Genomic DNA, 22,911 nt, shown 5'->3' with positions numbered 1-22,911 from the left:
GGCTTCATCAGGGAGTCAGTGAATCACTAAAAACACACTTTGACCTTCAAAATAAACTCCAATGCTTCTTAACCCAACAGAACCACTAAATTCGGCAATTATTTATTAATTAATCCATTTAAAGAAAGAAAAATCCTCTCCAAATACATAAGTAACCATGATTTAGAAATAGAGAGAGGAAGACATAGACACAATACCCTTCATACTTGGAGATGACAACACAACTGCATTTTTGTGTTAGCCATTCACAATGTTGGGTGTTAAACATGGTTAATTCTGAACTGACTCACTTTATCTTTTCATCTAGATTTGATTTATTATCTATGTTGTTTTTTTTCTATTGTTTCTTATTATATATATATATATATATATATATATATATATATATATATATATATACACACACACACATTAATGCTTTGGCAACATTGTGTTACACAGTCATGCTAATAAAGCTTAAATGAATTTGAATCTTTTACAGAACTGATTCATTCCAAAACACTGATTTATTCAGAAACAGCGCTGCTTGGAGATGAGAAACTATTCTACTGTGGATTCATTCAGAAATATTTTCACTGGCAAAAGTTTTGAGTCTGTAAGATTTTTTTTATGTTGTGTGTATCTGTGTGTGTGGCAAACATACATATATAACAGAATTATATAACATATTTAAAAATGCATTTCATTTTAACATCCATTATGCTGCGTCCTTTCTCAGACTGCTGCCTTTAAATTACTAAAAACCAGGTTCGAGCAAATAACTTAAGCTTTTATCTTTTAAAGGCTGGATTTAAATGCCAAATGAGACAGCCATCAAAGTATCTTATTAAAGCTGAACAGCATTTAAACTTTTGAGGTCAGTTCACAATATCTGCAGCTCAACGAATCAAGATGCCATACATACTCATAAAATCAGATCTGCCCTTCATTGCAGATGTTACTACACAGGAAGTGTTGCTAAGGCTGTTGTTGTAGAAAAAAAGGTCATTCCATCCACTATGGTTGGGTCAGGACATATTCATATTGTGAGTGATACAGAAGTGGATTTTAAAATTCATTCACACAGTACTGTTTCAATGATGTTTGCCATTAGCATGTCACCAAGCTAATGGTATGTTACTTTAAAAAGCATAAAAATACATATTCTACAGTTAGATTCAACTATTTTATTGATAATTTTTATACTATTGTCTTTTTTTTAAGTCACAATGAAACCGAAGCAGTGCCAGATATTTTCTTCCTTATTGTGAAGTACATCAGAATAAAACAGATGACTGGAAAACTGTAGGGTGGGACTTTCCACTGGTTGTTGATTGGATGTAGTAAAAAAAAAAAAAAAAAAGGGTGGAGTTTAAGTGGACTAAATGTTTGGAAAAATATGATATACATCACCAGAGAGAATCTGTCATTACCCCAGGAGATCTATAGTAGTATAGGTATGACATTTTAAACAAAACAAATGTTAAAAAATGAAGGACTGAGCCAATCACAATCAGATCAATGACACATATTTAGAAATTTTCATTTTCATTTCACGCTGACTTTAAGTATGAAATTAATATAATTTCTCTTGCTTCATCTTCCATTTTGGATGGGTTTTTACTTGGCTTGTTGCAATGCATTACATGATTGCATTCTCAGAGAAGGATATGCAACTTGAAATGCAAACTAAATGAGAAAAAGAGAACAGGTGAGTTGTTGTGGCAGAGGGCAAGGCAATGATAATTTGCATCAAAAGATAATATGTGGCGTTTAAAAAGAAAGACATGATCCTAATCTCTGTATATAATGATTTATACAGATACATCTAATAATAATGTTCTTCAATCATCCCACAGAGCATAGCAGAAGCATCAGATCTCTCACTCTTAACCATTTAAACACTATCATTCCGCGACACAAGCAACTGAGAACAAACTTAATCATGGGTAGTATCTAAGCAGTCCATATGTGTGGAGTCATGTGACGACTGAGGTCAGTGCGGACATTTGCATCACAAGGGCCTGGTGGGCTGTTCTTATTTCAGCACAGAATTAAAAGTCAGAGCAAACACAACAGCTGCACGATTAAATAAGAAACCTGTTGAAATCGCCCTCTCAAAGATGGCAGCTGAATTATGCTAATGCTCTCCATGTCATGGTGAACGATTCAGAGCACAAACCATTTCCATGGACACAGTAAAGAAATAACAGAAGAATACATTTTGCTGAACAATTAGAGCCATGCTGAGTGTGCCAAGAGTATGAAACTGAAGGAAGAGAATAAAATATAATATCACAGAAAGACAGGTATTATTATTAATATTATTCAAATTTAAAAGATCCCTTTTCCTTTTTAAATATAACGTTCAAAAGTTCAAAAGACAACATTCATTTGAAATAGACATCTTTTGATACGTCTTATAAATGTTTTTAATGTCAGTTTTGATCAATGTGACATTTTCTTCAAATGTTCCGATTATGAGTCATTACAGTTTGAGATGACATTTTATAAAAAAGAAAAACTATCTGGGGGTTTTAAACAAAAGTGCATAAGGGCAAAATCAAGAGCAAAGCCACAAAATTCATTTAACATAAGGACAGTGACACACTAGATGCACACATACGGATCAACAGAAGTGGGCAGGTTAAATGAACATTAAGTCTCAGCCTCAGACGTCACGCCCATGGACCGTTGGCTAAACGTCTGGTGCATATGGGACACAAAAGTGGAAACACTTCAGGAGTGTCGAAGTCGTCATCAGATTGGTTGAGTTCTACAGGATTTCCACGAGTTCTTTAATGTTCCACCTGGAAACAAAGATACTGGGGCGACAAACCCCCTCACGAAAGAAGAAATCCACCATGTTTACAACTGTGACGACGAGCGCTTATCAGGATCAAGTAAAAACGCTGGCTTTCCAAAAGTATGTGAAATATTTTTAATTTGCAGCATAGAATCTTTCAAATATGTCCGAGAGTTTTACACACCGGTCTGTTATTTTGGCAACATTTCCACGCCTCGAAACGTGATGAGGAACAAAACAAATTGTTATTGGTTGTTTGACATGTCGGTCAAACTGCCTTATGGGCGGGACTTGTCCAATGAAAGCTGCCATTAATTCCCGAAGGTGAATGAACATTAACCTGCCCATCTGTAAAGAACTGATATTTTGATTTAAGAAGTTATAGCACTTGTGATACTATTCCAATAAATCCTCCTGATCCTCTGCGGGAGTCTGAGGTGACAGCAGGAGTAATACATCTGTGAAAGGATGATCTTCCAATAAAACAGTCATTCTGAATAGTTTGTGTCAAGATTTAGCTACATTTATACTGTGTATATATATATATATATATATGTAATAGGAGGTATTCTTCCTCATTTCAAACATACTGTAGAACCAGTCATGGCAGCGCTCGGAATGCTGATGGCCTGTTCCAATAAAGTCTGGAGCAGAGCAGAGCAAAGCGTCAGACAGTAGCAGAAAGCCCAGAGGCTGCCTCTGTGTTTATGATGTCATTACTCACTGCTTTGACAGCTGCAGCTCCAGAACCCAACAAGTCCACATATTAAAATGGTCCTAAAATGGCACCATGGTCCTAAGGCCTATATGGCAGGGGTGCTCCATAAGGTCAAAGAGAGACTTGGCTTAAACGAATAATTCACCCAAAAATGAAAATGATGTCATTATTTACTCACATGAAAGTAAATAATGAGTACATGAGTTTCTTTATTCTGTGAAACACAACAGATGAAGTTGTGATATTCTGATATTCTGAATAATATCCTGGCCGCTCTTTTGAAGACTTTTCAATATAGTGAAAGTGAAGCATTGGGAGTGTCAAGCTCCAAAAATGGTGTTATCATACAAGTGGTCCATATGAACCGTGCAATTTTAGTTTTTTGAAGCAATAAGATAAAGTAGCTTGCTTTTGTATTAAAACCAAAACAAAAGTGCGTTCACATCAACCACGAAATGAATATTTGAAGGTTGAGTTTATTTGTGGGATGATTTTCACGTCAATGGCACAAATAAAAACATAAAAAACAATTTAAAAATACAATTTTCTAATACAACCAGATATGTCAAACCGGACATGTCTATAATCTATTTCATCGATTGCCTTGCGAGAAATTTTCAGCTTGCTCGGAAGATGCAATTGTGGCGAATATCGCGATTTCGCAGCAAATTTGTGTCTATTCGTGAGTTTGCATTGACTTTGTATGTAGGCTAATGTACTTGCGGTTGAATAATTTATTTCACTTTTGGTGTGCAAACACCATTAGACATATTTCTTGAATCGGTCGAGTCATTTTTTTTTTGTTTATTAAAATTACAGTTAAAATCCATGATTCTTTGCTTATTGAAATGGAAGATTATTTGATTATTAAAAATAAAATACATTTCAGTCCATTCCTCACAGAAAGCTATTGTATAACTTAATGAAAGTCATAAGGGATAGCAATGACATGGTGGTGAGTGAATAATGATATACTTTTTATTTTTAGAACTACTCCTTTAAAACTCTGACAGAGAAGGAAATTTGTATTAGATGAAATTACCTTGTGTAGGTTTACTCTCGTCACCGCTCATCCCGGATGGAGATCAGAGATGATAAGGTTTAAGAATGAGGGTCAGATTTTAGGGACAGGAGTTAAATATTAACTTGTCAAGAAGATGCAATAAAAGGAGAGAGCCCAAGAATAATAGATTTTGTGGCTGGTCATTCTCTATGGCAGAGTTCAGAAAGAGGCTCCGGAGGACTAGTTAGAAAATGAAACTTAAGGATTTATAGATAGAAGCTCGGTTCCAAAACTTTGCAACACTAAATCCTGTTCCAAAATTTATCTCTTAAAATATACCTTTTCACATGTTCAGCTCATATGTAGAATGTTTTTCAATGAGTTCAAAAAGTTCCAAAATTAAATTAAAGATTTGTGCCATTCCTAACATGACGACCATGTATTGAAAACAATTACTGAATTGATGAATCACCCAAGAGCTACAAATACAAACTACTATTTGTATGAATTCTTGAAAAGTGTTGAAAATCACTCAACTCAAGTCCAATTCCAGTCTGCTGTCATATAAAGCAGCTGCTCGTGTAGGCTGTAGGCACTGAAGCAGCTCATTAGGTTTTGGAAAAGAGCTTGAAAGAGAGATGAGATTTGAGATTTAAATAAGATTTGTTTTGTCCTTCACTGTTTATCATCACAGACGGTGACTCCCTCAGAAGAACTGGTGGGCCACCACACCGGCATCATGGGAGATCCATGAGTGGGCAGCACTGACTTGCCTCCAGCATAATAATATGGGCTCACAGTCCAAAAATGAGTCACTTCACTCATATCACACCTCTCTCCGCTCACACACTCATTCTCCTCTTCATAACCCCTTTACACTATAGTCACTTTTTCTCTTTTCTTTTTTTTCACAAGCATACATATTCTCATTCCAACTTTCTAGAACTATCTAACAGCGATGCACCCGGAAGGTTATTTCAAGAGGTCATTTCATACTTTTTTCCCTTTTTTAGTGTTAGTCACACAATTTCAGTCACATTTTCCATGACTATTCTTCATGACCAAATTATTTTTTCCTGTTGTTGATAAGTGGCAGCAACCATAAGTTAAAAAAAACCTTTCAGATCAAATAATTCAATTCTGTCCCCTGTGTGTGTCTGAAAAAAAAGGTTTTACAAATATGCATTAACAGGATGCATTACGCACACGAGCAGGTTAACTAAGAAAAAATATTTTGGTTTGTGTACAGGAAATCAGCTCTTCTAAGGTATACTTCATTAAGAAATTTTAGTTTCATTAAGAAACTAAAATTGTACAGCACAAACATACAGACATTAAAACTCCTTAGTTAGCCACATATGATTTTGGATGTGGTGATAAAACAGTGCTCATTCAGAGAACGGTTGATTAACTTACTGACTCATCAAGATTAGAATTTGAAATGAGTGAGTCGCCCGTGATGTCTGAATCACATTGCGTGTGAATAAAAGTATATGAGAGATGAACCTCTCATTATTACACTCTATTGTACACAAGAACAATGGTTAACAAAATCCTTCTCCATTCTCGCATTTCCATGTTCACACTTCCTGAGCCACAGCCTTCTTACCATCCTTCTTTCTGATTGGAGTGAACTTTAAGTAAAGTACACTCACTTAAAGCTTTTTTTAAGAGCCTGATTTCTCAGTATACACAGATAGACTCTCACACCAGCACTTTCACAGTAAAAAGCTTTGGGTACATTTAATGGGCCTTTCACAATTGCACCTTGCTCCTGTGGAAGAAAAAAATACAGATGTGTTCCAAGAATCGGTCACTTTAGTCACATTAGTTCAGTTTTTTAACTAATGATAAAACACAATAGTAGTTTTAATTATGTGAAGCTTTTTGTTAAGATAATGATCAGCCTAGAGTGAAATGTCTAATGAAATAGGTCTTTCTATTATTATTATTGTGGTCACAAGCTATAGTCGAACTTATTCATTATGTCTGCTTCACTGTATAATCTTACTCTGACACTCCTCTCTGAGCAGTTTACAGAATGTTTCATGGAAAACACTTTTTGTACACTTTATGAATTCTAAAAGGCTACATAAATAAAATCGAACTGAACTGAGTGACATCCTGTGCTGAACAGGAGAGAAGCTTGACAAACATATTTGTCTTTTTGATTCTCAAGTGTCATTGTGGGAAAAGCCCTTAATATACTCAAAGTAAATGACTTCCTTTTTCACTGGATTGAAAAACACTGGAGTTTGCCAAACTCTGGAGAAATGGAAGAGCATGCAAAAGGATGCATTGAATTTTCTGTCCATTTTTTAACAAAAAAGTTATTTGACAATGACAAATGACTTGCTAAAATGGAATCACATCATGCATATGTTTTTACAAAGAAAACAAAGTCATGGTTTCTGTATGACAGACTCTTAATTCTTGTGCCTTACCCAAATTAATCAAGTACATTCTTTCAAATGTAGAACAAAGAAACGAGGGTATAGCTTCAGTGAATGTATATTATATTTAGCACATTTCAATATGCAATATATAAGAAGTTACCATTGAGTAATTTATATTTTATGAACAATATTGTAAATATTGCTCTACCAAGCAAATACAGCTTGGTAAGGCAAATAACAACCAATGTATATCAACAGCACAAATTAACAATATTTTGTTGCTGAATGAATCAGTGTTTTTGAATGATTCGGTTAAGTGAATGTTAACTTACTTGCATAACTATGTAATCTGCAGAAAGTAGCTGAAAAATCAAACCACTAATACACAGACTGACAGACTGTCTGGATCATGCAAACTCATATGATATGAACAGTAAAAAATCTCAATGATCAAATCACTCTTGGAACATACTCATATTAGAGTTTCAGTGTAAATAATAAAATAAATACTTTACCAGTGATGATCAGATGATATTATTCTGATAAGAGTCATCTAAAATCAGAACAAGTGTCTTTATAGTGTCCAACATTTGCTATGTTGTGTGTATGTGTCCGTGTATAGAGTTTCAACAAAGATCTGAACAATTTCTTAATCTAAACCTAAACATTTTCAATATGAACATTTATCAGAACTTTTCAAATGATGCAAAACGACCAACAAATCTGAGCTATATCTAGAAGTTATTTTACAGCTATATATTCTGTTCGCATCACTGATAACTGTAACTATAAATATAATTCTGTGAGAACAGAGAAGTAAGTCTACACCATAACTAATAATACAGACACGGCGGAACAATATTGTTTGAATCACTTTTACAACAGTTTCTGCTGATGTATGATAAAAACATTGAGCCAATCAGAATCCATCTGACAAGCATTTAAAGTGACAACATTACAATAAACATGTTATCATATATTAGTGCTGACACTAATAGTTATATTGTTGTTGGTGCACCTTGGGGTACACCAGCCTATACAAACAGACATTTTCTTGTCTATCCTATTCTTGAAAAAAAAAAAAAAACTTGCTACGGGTTCTGTGCTAGATTAACTGAGACTTGTCATGGCACTTGTATACTGTTGTTGTTCTCTTGTTGGTCTGATTGCTTCTATTGTTCTCATTTGTAAGTCGCTTTGGATAAAAGCGTCTGCTAATTGATTAAATTTAATGTGAATGTTTACTTTATGGCACCAACTCATTTGTATCTATCGTAGGAGAAACATGTGAGACAAAGTTTATACTTGCAGGAAACACAAGTGAGAACTCCATTAAGCATCTTGAGCAATGAACAACCAACCATTAAGTCTATCCAAACAGGCATTTGTTTTCAAATCTGTATCTTTAGAGGGCCATTAGGGGATTTTGTCATTGAATTCTGACAGATTTCAAAAAGAAGAAAACGGAGAAAATCTATCCGACATAAAATGTCACTGAACTACACCCCTCACTGATTTTTTCTTGCGATGTCAAAAACAAAATTAACCCAGAATAGGATCTTCACCAGTCCCACCCCTTCATCTGCCTCTCTCTCACAGTTTCTCTTCTCCTCCTCTCCTTTAGTGACTGTCTCAGCAGCTCTAACACTTAATTCACACAAAACCTCTGATGAGCAACAAACACACATAAACCCACAGAGCGCGCTAAAACCAACAAATAAACAGAAGCATGCAAGACTCAGCACATAAAGAACAGTGCAGGTTAAGTCCACAGTGAAACCTGATCGTATTACTATAGATATACAGTATATATATAGAGAGAGAGAGAGAGGACATGACTGAAGGTCAGCTGGCAACAGGTGAACATATGCTGACACTATTATTAGTGTTCCAACAGTAACTATATCAAAACCTTCATTCTAACACCCCAGCAACTCTCTATCAACAAAACAAATGATTTGTCTCACATTGCATGACCATGACGGCAGCTCCGTCTTTCATCCATCACTTCTATGATCCAGCTAGGAACACTGTTTATCACCACGGCAACAACACTAGATTGATAACATGCAGCTGCACGTGATTTTACTCAGATCTCAAATGATTCCAGTATTATGGGTGCATCAAAGGGGTCATGAAATGGAAATAAAAATGTTTTGTGAGATTCATTCCTCAAAGGTAACTCCTCCCAAGGTTAAAATATGATTTTTTTATTATTTCAAATCATGACGATTTTCCTCTACACACCCTTTAAACATTCATATGTACTGTAAATCGAGTAGGTGTGCTCTTAAAAACTCATCTCTGTCGTTCAATCACAAGACTGATCCTACTGTGCATACTTATTTGAAACATCAAATTGTTGGATAAACATGGCTGAAGTTTATTTTTGGAATGTTTTCTTAATTATGCGCAAACTTGGCTGCTGGTTATTTCAACTCTCTTTGTGTAGAAATCTAAGGCTGTGCCTTGGAGGGAATGCAAGAAAATACATGTATTTATAATCTTTAATTGTGTTTGGAATAAACATCAAGCCAGCATATACTACAATTAAGAAGTCAAGTGTACCAGTTAATGTTTTAATGAGAATGTTATTATATTGTGTGAAGAGTGGATAGGTAGTGGTGAAGTTCACCAGTCCCAGCAGTGGGTTTCTGAAAGACTTTAAAACGGAGTTTGTTTGTTTTGTTTAGTTTTTTTTTTTTGGGGGCATTTTTGCCTTTATTACAATAGGACAGATCACAACTGACAGGAAGTGAAGTGGGAGTGAGAGGGGCGGGATCAGGAAATGTCCTTGAGTCAGGGTTCGAATTTGGGATGCCCGTAGCATAACGGCACTGTTATGATGGCACTCTGCCCTGTATGAAGGCTATCAGCAAGTGTGTTTGACAAAGAATGAAAAGTTATAAAATATTTGAAGAGTTCAAATGCAAAAGTACCATTTCAAATTTTCTGTCTATGTTCGGTTATTTCACTTCAATGGCAATGAAAAGAATCTATTCATTGCTATTAAAGAGAAATTACTAAACCTAAACATAGGAGCCTAATAAAGACGCTCATTTCAAAAGGAAATTTCAAACAGCACTTAGAGGCTTTTGCATGTAAACTCTTCATTTTAACTTTTTGGTGAAGAAAACTTTATAAGCTAACCTCCTAACCTTCATAATATAAATATCTGAAAATGCATTTCATAACCACTTTAAACAGTCTGAAAAAGTCTCAGATTTCACCGTACAATGACTTTTTAAAGTTGTAAATAAAGCAAAGATTATTGGAGTAAATACCATTTCAGTCATTCTAATTCAAAACGTCACATTTAATTCAATGCGTTACTTGCTGTGAAATTCGCTTGCAATTTCTGAATGAAAATTGCTTCAAAGGAAATCCTACACCATTTTTTTTTTCAGCACATGCACATAATGACAGACCCACCTGCTGGAGGAGCTGGGCAAACTGTGGGACACAAGAACGCCTGGAAGCTCGACGCACAGAGTTCGCTCACCGTCCCCATATCTCAACCGTCCCCGTCTCACTTTGAATATGAAAGTGCGATTGTGAGAAGTCCCTGTGAGCGATGAGAGAGAAAACACCAGCTACTTCCCCTTTTGTGCAAAAGTAGAACTTGTTAAAAATCTTGATACTTTATGTAACACTTGTCTTTATCATATATCATTTCGCTGTCTGACAGATTCCTCTGACAGCAGCGCAGGTCCACAACGCTGCTCTCCAGTCCAATGTGCGCTGGTCTTGCAATCTCACTCACCGACTTCTCTCCTTGTATTGTCTCTCCTCCTTCTCTCTCTCTCTTCGTACTCACTGCCACTTTACCATCCAGAGCTTTCTGTGTCTGTGACACTGATTTCTATTGGAAAGTCTCTGCTGTGGTGCTGAAATAGCTGAATGATTTACATAGACATAAGCACAAGCTCATCAACACCTCCCATGAACACCTCCCCACTCACTCCCACAAGCACAGAGGGCAGTTTAGTCAGAGCTCAACCATCTCGGGCATCTGAGCCATGCGTGGTTTTGAAGGGCATGTATATGTTTACTCATGGAGAATCACGAGATCATAATCATCTATAAATGTACGCCTGCAGACACGTGTGCATTGTGCTAGGTTGAGACCCTCTGAAACCCACATGCTCCCAGATTGATGCTTTTGAATCAGTGCATTTTGCATTTGTGTGGTTGTCATTGAGGCATTTTAAATACTTTACATTACAAGAAATGCCTTTCATGATCAAAAATGCAACAAAATATCTTGGAAATTAGTAAAAATGTTCTGGCAGGATGCTTTAATTCAATCTGCTTACAGCCCAGTGACGGTTATGTTGAGGGACGGGGTTGACATTCATTTTCAAAAATAAAGGTTCTTTATAATCAATAGTTGCATGAAGAAACTTTAAAGGTTCTTTATAATAGAAAAGGTGTGAGGAAAAAAAAAAATAGTTTTCCCTGAAAGGTTATTTTGGGAACCCAAAATGGTTCATCTATGGAATCACTGTGAAAACTCCCATTTGGAAGCATTACAAACTCCCATTTGAACTACAATACAAAAATAAATACAATATAAATCACCACTTTACACAATTTATATTTTCATGTGAGTTTTGGTTGAAAATCCCTATATTCTGTAGATAAACATATTCATGCTGAACTTGCAACCTCAACAGAAACGTGGTTGCATGTGCGATGTTTCTAAGAAGTATGTGTGACTTGTGGGTGCAATACTGTTGAACTGAAAGACTGCTGATATCGCTGACTTGTTTCTGGTCATGTATCATGAAACGGGAACAGAACACTATACCTCAAATAATTTCAGCTTGTCAAAAAAAAAGAAATGTTTAACTTTTTAATGACTGGAGACCAGCTTGATTGTATGAATGCTGCAAGTTATTTATGAGCTAGGATCTTTTGTTTAATCACAATTTTAAAAGGACAGGTCACCCAAAAAATTTTATTCTTGTATTTTTTTTTTTTTTTTTTTATGAAACAAAATAATGACAAAATTTTCCTTTTAGATGAACTATTCTGCTTGTATATAACAACATTTTCATCTTCAAAGCAAATGTATTACAATTATAAGATCTGACAATGTTTTGCAGCCATTAAACCATCTGGGAACATCCCCAAAACTGTGGTCTCAGAGGAGAACCATTTGGGAGATCCTGCTGGAAAGTCCACACAGTACTTTCCAACTTACTTTCCTCATTTAATCTTCTTTCCCTCTTTTGTGGGTTGACACCCTTCCTCTCCTTCCATTCACACCCATGTGTTTAATCACACAATTCCTGTCAGACTTATCCCAAATATAAAATAATCAATTTACTACATTAGTTTAGAATTTTACATTGCCTATTAAAAAAAATAAAAATCTGACCTGTTTCTCTGGTTCTGCATTCCTGAAGGTGTAAGGTAACATGTGACCCTGGACCTCAAAAGCAGTCTTAAGTATAGCCAAATAGTCAAAAACACATTGTATCAGTCAAAATTATCGATTTTGCTTTTATGCCAAAAAAAATAGGATATTAAGTAAAGATCATGTTCCATGAAGATATTTTGTAAATGTCCTACCATACTGTAAGTATATAATTGAAGTAAGTTTGGTAGAAATATGCATTGCTAAGAACTTCATTTAGACAAGACTCTTTTCACCCTCAGATTCCAGATTTTCAAATAGTTGTATCTCGGACAAATATTGTCCTATCCTAACACACATACATCAATGGAAAGCTTATTTATATGTGTTTTACTAAATCAGTTCTTAGCCATTTACTAGTGTTTCCTGACAACATGCAATAATGAAGCATGATCAAAAACTTTTATCACGCTTAGAATATAGACAAATCAAACTGAAATTATTAATTTGACATTTAGCTGAAGCTATTATTCACAGTGATTCTCAGCACACGTTTTACAGAGAGTCCCTTTAGATGGGCTTACGGTGGAGATCATTCATAAACCAACAACTGTTTGGTCTTTAACCAACATGATCTTTAACCAACAGGCTAAACCACTAAGCAAATGAGCAGATTTTAGTTGTCCTTTTGTAGTCTCCTTTCATCTAAAAATTATTTTTACAAAATGTAATTTTAAAAAGACATTTAAAAGAATAAAATCATTATAGCTGATTTTGTTTCATGTTTCTTTGAATAATAGAAAGTTCAAATTAGCAACACTTATTTGGAATAGAAATATTTTGAAGCAACTTAAAAGTCACCTGTTGATCGTTGAATAAAAGTTTTAATTAAAAAAGCATAGCTGAAGATAATTTTATCGCCACAGCTTCAACAGCAAACATTAACAGTCACATTCTGTTGCATTGACTCAGGACTACAGAGAAATTAAAAGCCTTTTCCTTTCTCTCTTTTCAGTCTTTTCTAAATGAACGTTTGAGACTGGGAAGGCACCCCGCAGCTAGAGGAAAAAAGAACAGGGGAAAATGGCATGCGAGTTGTATTTGAAAGGTTAGACAGCAGGACTTTTATAAACACAGTTTTTCCCTGGTGAGTTGAGTGCCCAAACATCAGGACCAAGACATTTCACAACACTTCTGTTCCAAAGCCTTTTAACAAGACATATATGACTGTTAATATCTGCAGATGTGCTAAACAATAAACGATTCTTTGCACTGACATGCTCAAAATTAACCCTGAAGACCCTGTGTTTATTCAGCACACCAAAATCAGTCAAAATCAATCCATTTTAAGCATTAGAAAACACACCAACATAAACTGTCAATGTTTTTTGCTTCTGAAAAATGGCATGACGGCAGAGGAACAGTACTGTAGGTGCAGACTCAGGACTTTGCCAAGAATTCTATGTGTCTGCACAGCTGAAGAGCTAGAGGCCCAATAAACGCCTGCCCGGCGTCAGCAGAGTCCACTAAGCGTTTATGTCGCTTATTGGCCCCTTTGTTTCAAAGGCCCTAAGAACTGCAAAACTGAAACAATGGATTCTGAACCATAATGGTCAGAAGCTTGGGTTTTCCATCAAATATTTATTCCAAGAACTTTTCTGCTTCATCATTCTAAAAACGAAAACTTTTTTGGCCATATGTTCCAGTCATATGTGCCCCAAATACGTCCAGTTGTACTGTTAATTAACTGAGACTACAGATGCACAAGAATTGAAAATGAAAATGAGGATAAATCAAGACAAAAGTGCAAAAGAAAAAGAGTTTCTGCTAAAGAAAATCGCATACGCACTCATATATTTAAATATTGTTTTTTAAAAGATAGATCGGTATTATATTAGCATAAGTGTGCGTGTGTGTGTGTATAAAACATAATATGGGATTATTCAACTGTTTCAATATGTGACAACAACCCGATACGTGGTACTAATCACTGATGACAAAATTAGCATATTCTGGTGCTTTGCTTTGTAAAAAAAGTAAATTGGTAGACATTTTGTGATATCCTTTAAATACAAGTTTTACACTGTCTACTCCGCACACAAACAACAAAACAAGAAGACAATTATAATCAGTAAGGCTGTCTACACTGCATTATAATGGACACGCTGGCTTGCAGTTTGGACAGATTTGTTCATTATAATAGCTGGCTTCCTGTTTTCTGGTGTTGTGATGCTCAGTTGAAGTGCAGAAATGGAAACGCCAAATAAATTGCCCCTCAAATCCAGACTGTTGTGATGAGCCAGACTTTGAGTATCCCTGTATTATGGTCATTTCCGTTCCCCAGTAGATACATTGTACATTAGGGGACAGGTGAAATTACCGATGATACTTATCAGGTATAACGATACAATGTATAAGCACAGACAATAAAAATATGGTTCAAAGGAAGGTAAGTGTAAAGAGCTATTCAGCAGTAATGAAAGGCCATTTCCAAGCCAGCCAGCAGTAAAAGCTTTCATTTAAAATCTGTGATATGATATCTGTGGGTTTGTTTTTCCCTATAGGGACGAACCAGCTCACAGAATTAATAAGCCAACACACGCACACACAACCTCATGTGACTCTTAAAGAAACATTACCCAAAATATGAACATCTGTAATCACCGTAATCGATCTGAAATCATTTACTCGCCCTTATGTTGTACCATACCTGTATTACCGTAATACAGGTTTGGTACAACATGAGGGTGAGTAAATGAATTTGAATCTTGTGTTTCAATTGAATCTAGAAATTCGGATGAATATGACTGATTCAGTTTTTGATTCAAAAATCCATTTATTGTAATAGCATAGAAAAATGATCAGTGCATTGCTTAGAATTCCTTAATATATCTTCTGTAGAACAAAGAAAGTCTTCCAGGTTTGAAATGGCATTAAGGTGAATAAATAATGACAATCTTTATTTACAGATAAACTAAACTCCTTTAAATGTACTGACAAAGGAGAAATCTATACTTGAGGCTCAATAATCAAAGCATAACCTTCAGAAAGGAGAAGTACAGTAAAAGCAACGATATTAAAATCTTGTGAATAACAGTTTAAGTTGTTTATCTTTAAGAGATGATCTATTTCAGTAGTTCATTATATCGAACCGATTTCAATAACAGGACAAATGGGAAGTGTCATGGCTGCTGGTTGCTGCTGACCTAACACTCGTATCTTTGAGTCCCAGTCGTCCCGTGCAGGGAGACTGCCGTTTCATCTCAGTTGATCTTAAAACAGATCAGTCTTTTGAAGATTTCTCCTTCTCTGGAGCTTAAGATTAATGAGCGAGTGCTAGAGAGACTTTAGAAGGGGAAAAACATATTATAAAACACACTACATTTTAGATGAAATCAAAGGTTGCATAGTGAAGGAAGGGTGAATGATGTAAAACGAAACATGAGCATAATTCAAAGTTAAAAATATATCAAAAACACTGCAATATAACCTAACCTCTGTATTTTTCCACTAATAATGCAGGCACTTTTATGTCCCAGTGGGTTGATTTTTAAGACAGCCCTTATTCCAGACACAAAGACTCTAATTATAATGTGCAAAGGTCTATGAAAATGTACACTACTGTCCAAAGGTTTGGGGTCATTATTTTCTTTTCTTTGTAAGAAAAGAATTCTGTAACTAAGGACTGAAATTGATCAAAAGTGACAGTAAAGATGTTTAAAATTGTGGGGGAAAAAATAGAATTTAAATAAATGGTGTACTTTTGAAAATTATATTCATCAACTGATCCTGAAAAAAAATATTTATATCATAGTTTATAAATAAATAAATAAATATATATATATATATATATATATATATATATATATATATATATATATATTTATATTTGATCAAATATATGTAGCTTTGGTGAGCATCGGAAACATTAAATATTACAGTATCTTACCAAATCCAAACTTTTGAACAGTAGTGTATAAAATATAACTGCATTTTAAAACTATGATAATGAATAAAATAAAGAAATACACACGTATAGAAAAAAAAAATTCTGCTGAACAAAGGAGATATTTTGTCCAATGTTGTTTTGGCCCCAACTTTCTTTAAAATATATTTTTTTTATTCTTTTTCAAAGAAAAACGTCTTCTTTAGTGTTCCACAAACAAAAAAAGTCAGTCATACAGGTTTAAAACAACATAAAGGTGAGTAAATGGTGACAGAATTTAAATTTTGGAACTTTAAACTCTAGGGAAGCATGTCACCCGAGGACACATGCAGCATCGTTCAACATCTGTTTACATCTCACTTCCTCAGTGAAACAGCAACCTTATCTATTCTCTCGGCAGGAAATGATAGCAGACAGAGAATACATAAAAATAACAGATGACAATGACATAACCTAAACCTATGCTGTAAAATATACATTGTCTCTTATTCCACAAAATATATCATGACACAAAAACCATGAGGTTTGATGGACCTTGTTTTGGTGACAACTTAGATTCAATCTCAAACCTAGAATCCCAGATTATAGTCAGTGAACAGCCTACGTACCAGAAGCCCAAACTCTCTAGGAGAGCTGAGAGCTCACAGCGCTGTAACACTTGAGCATGAGAGGTCCTTAGGAGTTAAAAGCACACTCAGTGACCAACAAACCCCAAGCATCATGAGCGGTCACTATGCCAACCACAAATAAACTCAAAGCATATACGTAAGCACTACATCTCTATACAAACTTATATAAAAAATAAAATAAAAAAAGTACAAAACTGTCACTGGGATAATACCCTTTCAAAAGGTACACATATGTGCACTTTAGATACTAAAATGAATTTTTAAGTACATTTATGAATACTATTATGTACCATTTGGCTGTAAAGAAGGTACAAAGAAGCTAAGATTTACCTTTTAGCTTTGGTACTTAGGTAGGATAACGCTCCATTGACAACTGTGTACCTTTTTTTTCTGAGAGCGCATTCATGCATCAATCCACCAGTGTGTTAGAATGATATTAAACTTAGTACAGTTTAACAGTCTTGGACGAGGTAGACAACAGATTTGGCTACTTTTATGCTTTTCTAAGATAAATCATTACTGTTTATTATTATTTATCATATATATCTGCCAAATCTCAATTACATTTTGAATGAATTATACGGAGTAAAGAAAATCTAATTCTTTCATAGTTTCAGAGTTTGATTCTATTTATTTTATGCATTTTCTTCTTAAATTGTTTATGCATTTTTTTAGGGGGGTTGGTGTCCACACATTTTCATTTTTATTCTTACATTTTTTTTTATATATATTATTTAACTTGATTAATATTTGTATTTAATATGTATTTATTTATTTGGACCACACGGCCGGATATATATCATTTTATGACATGCTTGAATTTTGTGATTATTTCTTGTCCACATCACATCTCAAAATTTTGGAGCTGGATATTTTGTGGAAATATATGCCATCTACTGGCCATTTCTTGTAAATGCACAATTTGTGATACCAAACCTATCCACCTAGGAATTCTACATCTGAAGAAAACATTTACTACATCAGTTGGTTTAGTATCCTTTTTCTTTTTTTTATAGTAAATGATAAACCGTATAATTTTACGGACATTGATGTCTATGTAGTAGGGCTGGATGATTAATCGAAAAGTAATCGAAACCGAAATTCAGAACCTCTAACCGATTTAATTTTCCCATGTCGGCTATTTTGGTTTTTTAATCCTGTTAATACTTCCCCCTAAAAAACATACTAGCGCGTGTGTAGCCACATGACTCTGCCCCGTCCAGTGGCATAAAAGCAAAACACGGAGGTGAACGCTGGTTCAACACATAGTGATGGCGCGCGAGTGGTGAGCCTTGCGTCTCCACTAAACTTTGTCAGTTGTATTTGTTTTATGGTTTGTACATTCAATCGATTAGACGGTCGGATGCGTATTATTACTTCGAGCTCCCATGTTCGCGCAGCTGCATTGTGGCACGAACACTCATATAAACAGTAACGTTAGCTGTGAAGATCGCGCGCACAGAGGAACGCAAAAACTAGTTGTCAGGGCTGTTCTGTGATTTATTACTAAAGAAGCTTAGAATCTCAAAACGTATTATAGCATATTTTTCTACTTTTGACGGCTATTTACAACCCACAGCTTCACAATAATATAGAGACAGTATGACTAATTCACACACACAATCACTCGTACTGGTACTTGTGCCAATTTATCTTTATCTGATCTTTATTTATCTGTTACACCGAGCAATAATCTATAAGAAATGTTACGAACATAGATAAAATAACTGCTGATAGTGAGCTATGATGTCAGATCGCGCTTTCAATAGGAAAAAATATCCCACCTTTACTAGTCGATCTCAACCGTCTGGCCGAGGCCAGTCTAAAAAGACGCTCAGGACAGTTGACAGAATGCTGCTGCATGTCGTCATGAAACCGTATCATTTTCACGTGTTATTAAGCCTTGCCACTTGCCAATTTAACCATTCAAAAAACTTGAATTCAAACACAAAACGCGGAAAAGCTGAACTGAGCAGCTGGTTACTCGCGCTGTGTCTCAGACAGCAACACTGAACTGAGCTCTCCTTTGTTCACACCACAGACTGAACAAAATTAGGATCATTGCTTGGTAATTGGCCAACAAAGTATTGACTGTTGTATTAAGTTTTGTTTGATAGAAAGATATGTAATGGATTACAATCAAAGTTATCTGAAATTATCAAGATGAATTTGTTCTGACAGTTTAACTCTGAGTTCTTGTCATATTTTATTACCATTTTCTAAACTATAGCAAATAAACTGATAATGTGAGAAATGTTGAAGGTGTCTGAATAAATTTTGGTTTGACTGTATGTTTAATTTAATTTACAGTGCTATTTTACATTTAATTATTCGGTTTCTGTACCTGGACACTTACAAATTTGAAAAAACTTAAAACACTGTGTAAATAGCACAAACAAATAAACAGAACGAACATACAAATTAAACACTTTAGAAACAGGGCCCACTGGTACAACCTGCACCGGGGCCCCGCTGACCCCAGCTACGGCCCTGCTTACAGTACAAACCTTGTCAGTGAACTATGAGGGCAAAAAAACAAAACAGAAACAAAATAATCATTCATTAATCGTAATCGAGGTAAAATGTTCAATTAATCGAGGTTTTGATTTTACTCGTCCAGCCCTACTACGTAGGAAACAAATTTAAAGTGAATATGTTTTGTTAATGTATGCCTGCTCAAGTGGTGGTCAGAAAAGTAGGACACCGATAGTTTCAACTTTAGATGAAGCTTAAAATGGATCTTAATATGTGCGGTCATCACTCTAAACAGTCCTCTTGATTTGCAGCTCACAAGTAAACCCCAAAATGCATAGACAGCAAAAAGTTTGGCAGGGAGAGTACATTTAAAAACAAACCTCCCTTCAGACTCTTGCTATATCTATCTGGAGCGACAGAATGCTTGGGTGGAGTTAACATCATTGAGTGACTGCTGAAGGAGGTAAGTTGAGGACAAACGCAGAGGTTTCCTGTGCAGCTTTGCTCTTTCCTGGATGTGACACTTTGCCACGTATGCAGCTGTAACTGTTGAAACGAGAGACATATCCCAGTGCCACATACCTGTCCACATACACAGGGCTAGTTAAAATTATCATTTTAGAAGCTGACCTTGCATTTGGTCTTTCTTAAGTGACAGGGAGATGTAAAACCAAGTAACTAACTGATGCACAATTTAAAATTCTATACTGCTGTAAATCTGTGCGGTATAAAACCTCCTCCTCTGATGTTAGGATCCCCTGGCTTTAACATGCAGTCAGTCTAAATCATACTCCAGACACTCCTTTACATTCAGAAATATTAATATTATTCAGTAGTTTTGTTAGTAATCAAATATCAGGATTAATAAACTAAAGACAGGAATATAAGGGTCCACAAAGTTTGATTTTCAAAACATGCTTTTACAAAAACAAAAACAAAAAAATGCTAGAAATGTTAAGGTAATTTCTAAAGCTCATGAGTTTATCAGGGTTTTGTTTTCAATGGGCCCAGGCTGTTTTATAGTCTAGCACTGTTTGTTTGGTCCTCCACCACTATCATCATGTGCGAAAACCATTTGTTTTCTGTGGCCACTAGTGTTATGCATTCCCTATTTGTTATGGTTAATATGTTGCTTCCAAGTTGGTCTGTGTTTATCTCATCTTAAAGTGACAGTTCACCCAATAGTGACAATTTTGTCATCATTTACTCACTCGCATCGGAAACCTGTGCAATTCTCTTAGATGTAACAAAAATACATGAATGTCAGTGAATATCAATGGGCTCTAATGTTGATTTGGACCTGACTTTCATTTCATGGACGAAAAAGGTTGGAAAATTATTCGAAATATTTTCTTTTGTGTTGATAAGTAAATATAAATGGTGACAGAATTATTATTTCTGTACAATCCCTTTAATATACGCCTTTTTTATTTATTCATGTTTCTAGGTATTTGTAGAATTTAATGTTGCTTTCAGTCGCTATGCTAGGTATAATAGACTTGTAGCAAGTGAGATTAACACAAACCTAATGAAATGAAAAGAAACATTTACACAACATTTACTCGAAATTCACTAATTAAATCAACTTCTTCTAATATCCCTATTTGTCAAAGGTTGTCAGTTGTAAACCTCTGCCAATTCAGACATATCTATCATCTAATGATGTTAATCTCAGATTCAAAATTTTTATTTGTCATATACATGGTTATATGGAGAGCATATGACCAGCAGTGAAATGTAAGATGTCAGATGGTTATAATACTGACCAATTTATCAGCATGGCCGATATATGACGGTTTAACACTATATTATGGTCTGTCTGACTTACTTGAATAGTGAAATTTGAGTGGCACTCATAATTATTCACACTGCGACCACCACAAAGACCACAAAACACACTCCAATCAAAAGAGGTGAAAAGACAAAGCTCATAGTTGTGCAGTTTAACGGACTAACGAACAGTCTTTTCTGAAATGACTCAAGTTGATATCAAAATGACACAAAGTACAACTGTAAGAGTGTGAATTTAAGGTGGGTGTAGTTCATTAAGTTCCAGCTGCTCATGAAATCATTTCATTGTTTTCTAGAGTTTAAACTTTAGGAAATCTGTTTGGCATAGCCTAAACGTCTAGAGCTTAAATGTTCACTGCTCTTAAACAGGTGTCACTTTACCCAGTTTATGTTTCGCTCTTGTACAAAAACAGACATTTAACCACTCTCCGCAAGCTGTGGTGTGTCTGTTGTTTTCACACAGGATATCCTGTAACATCATTTCTGCTACTCTGACATTCTACTAAAAAAGCAATGAAAGGTGGAAAAATGTCACAATGTGCACCACATAGAAATAAAGTAAAATTCGAAAAAAATCCACCTCAAAACTAATTCAAACCAAATCATTTTGGATATATACAGCAAATAAGTGAATGAGATCAACTGTGCTTGTCCTTACATTTCTGAATTTATGATGTCCAACCCTAAATATGACTTTTAAAACACATACACAAATCTCTGACTAACTTCTTTCCAAAAAAAAAGAGACGCAAAGCAAATATTTGAGTCAGTAATAACTTGTCAATAGGCTATCTTGCCAATATGGAGCCCTACTAAAAAAAAAAACTTTGTAGGGTTAACATTGTGGTATTGTCTCTGCCATTATGTTTGAAGTGTGAACTTGTTATTTAGTATCGAGCTGTACGTTTACCTCATTTAGACTAAAACAACATTATATTAAGCTGCCAGTTTTTCACTATAATGCACTTTGACACAACGGTGTCAGTCTAAAAACGCTTTATAAGACAAAACTTACCATAATCGTCCGACTCCATTCTGCAGCGGTGTTTCACACAGCTCTAGTCTTCCTCCACTACACAGTACACACTCAACATCACTTGTCTGTTTTGTTGCGCGCGCGCGTGTGTGTGTGTGTGTGTGTGTTTCCTCTTCCAGGTTACATCTGTTCCCCTCACGGTGAACTGTACACATACTTAGGCCAGGTCTGAAAACCTACTGTGCCGCTTAGATATACCGCATTTCTGGGCATCATGAGCTCGCAGAAATGCCCTACAAGTCCTCCTATTTGGGACGCTCATTAGGTTAGACACAGCCAGTCTCTTTTGCGCTATGAACAAATATTTGTCTACCTAATATTACTGCCGTTAAAGTGTTACCGTTTTTAGTTAGATTTTGCATATATGTATATATATATATATATATATATATATATATATATATATATATATATATATATATATATATATATATATATATAAACACACACATTGAGAGTATGTCTGCACTATATATATAGGCAATTATATAGTATAGTAAATTATATAATTTTTACAGGCAGTTTTTGATAATTGGATTTTCTAGTCAGTCATTTCCTGTCTTTTTCCCGCCATGTTTTATTCTGTCCAGCAGGAGTCTCCCCAACCTCTTGAGAGATTGAAGAGAGACCTTTTAAATGACACAAAAGGTTAAAATGTGACTCGGTGCACTTTCACCAAAAATAAAATCAAATAAAATAATTATGCATTTGGAACGTGACTGCTAAAAATGCTGTTGTCACCCACCAGAAACCATAAATACAATAAGATT

The 22,911-nt window shown here is 35.2% G+C and overlaps 1 protein-coding gene across 3 annotated transcripts in view; it reads right to left on the bottom strand.

Annotated features, from left to right (window-relative positions):
* cyth1b (cytohesin 1b) overlaps positions 1-22,263 on the bottom strand; it is a 62,269-nt gene extending 40,006 nt beyond the window's left edge. The window contains exon 1 of one of the 3 annotated variants that reach the window (XM_059532620.1): positions 22,121-22,263. In XM_059532620.1, the coding sequence (XP_059388603.1) occupies positions 22,121-22,139 (19 nt within the window). In that variant the 5' untranslated portion in view covers positions 22,140-22,263. Of the gene's footprint in view, positions 1-10,334; positions 10,738-22,120 lie in introns of those variants that run through there. The other 2 variants (XM_059532623.1, XM_059532618.1) reach the window with 2 other exon arrangements.
* Positions 22,264-22,911: the final 648 nt, after the last annotated feature.

This window comes from Carassius carassius, chromosome 40, assembly GCF_963082965.1.
Source record: "Carassius carassius chromosome 40, fCarCar2.1, whole genome shotgun sequence".
Lineage (NCBI taxonomy): Eukaryota > Metazoa > Chordata > Actinopteri > Cypriniformes > Cyprinidae > Carassius > Carassius carassius.
The sequence above is the reverse complement of the archived record's forward strand: the minus strand, read 5'-3'. Positions and strand labels throughout refer to the sequence as shown.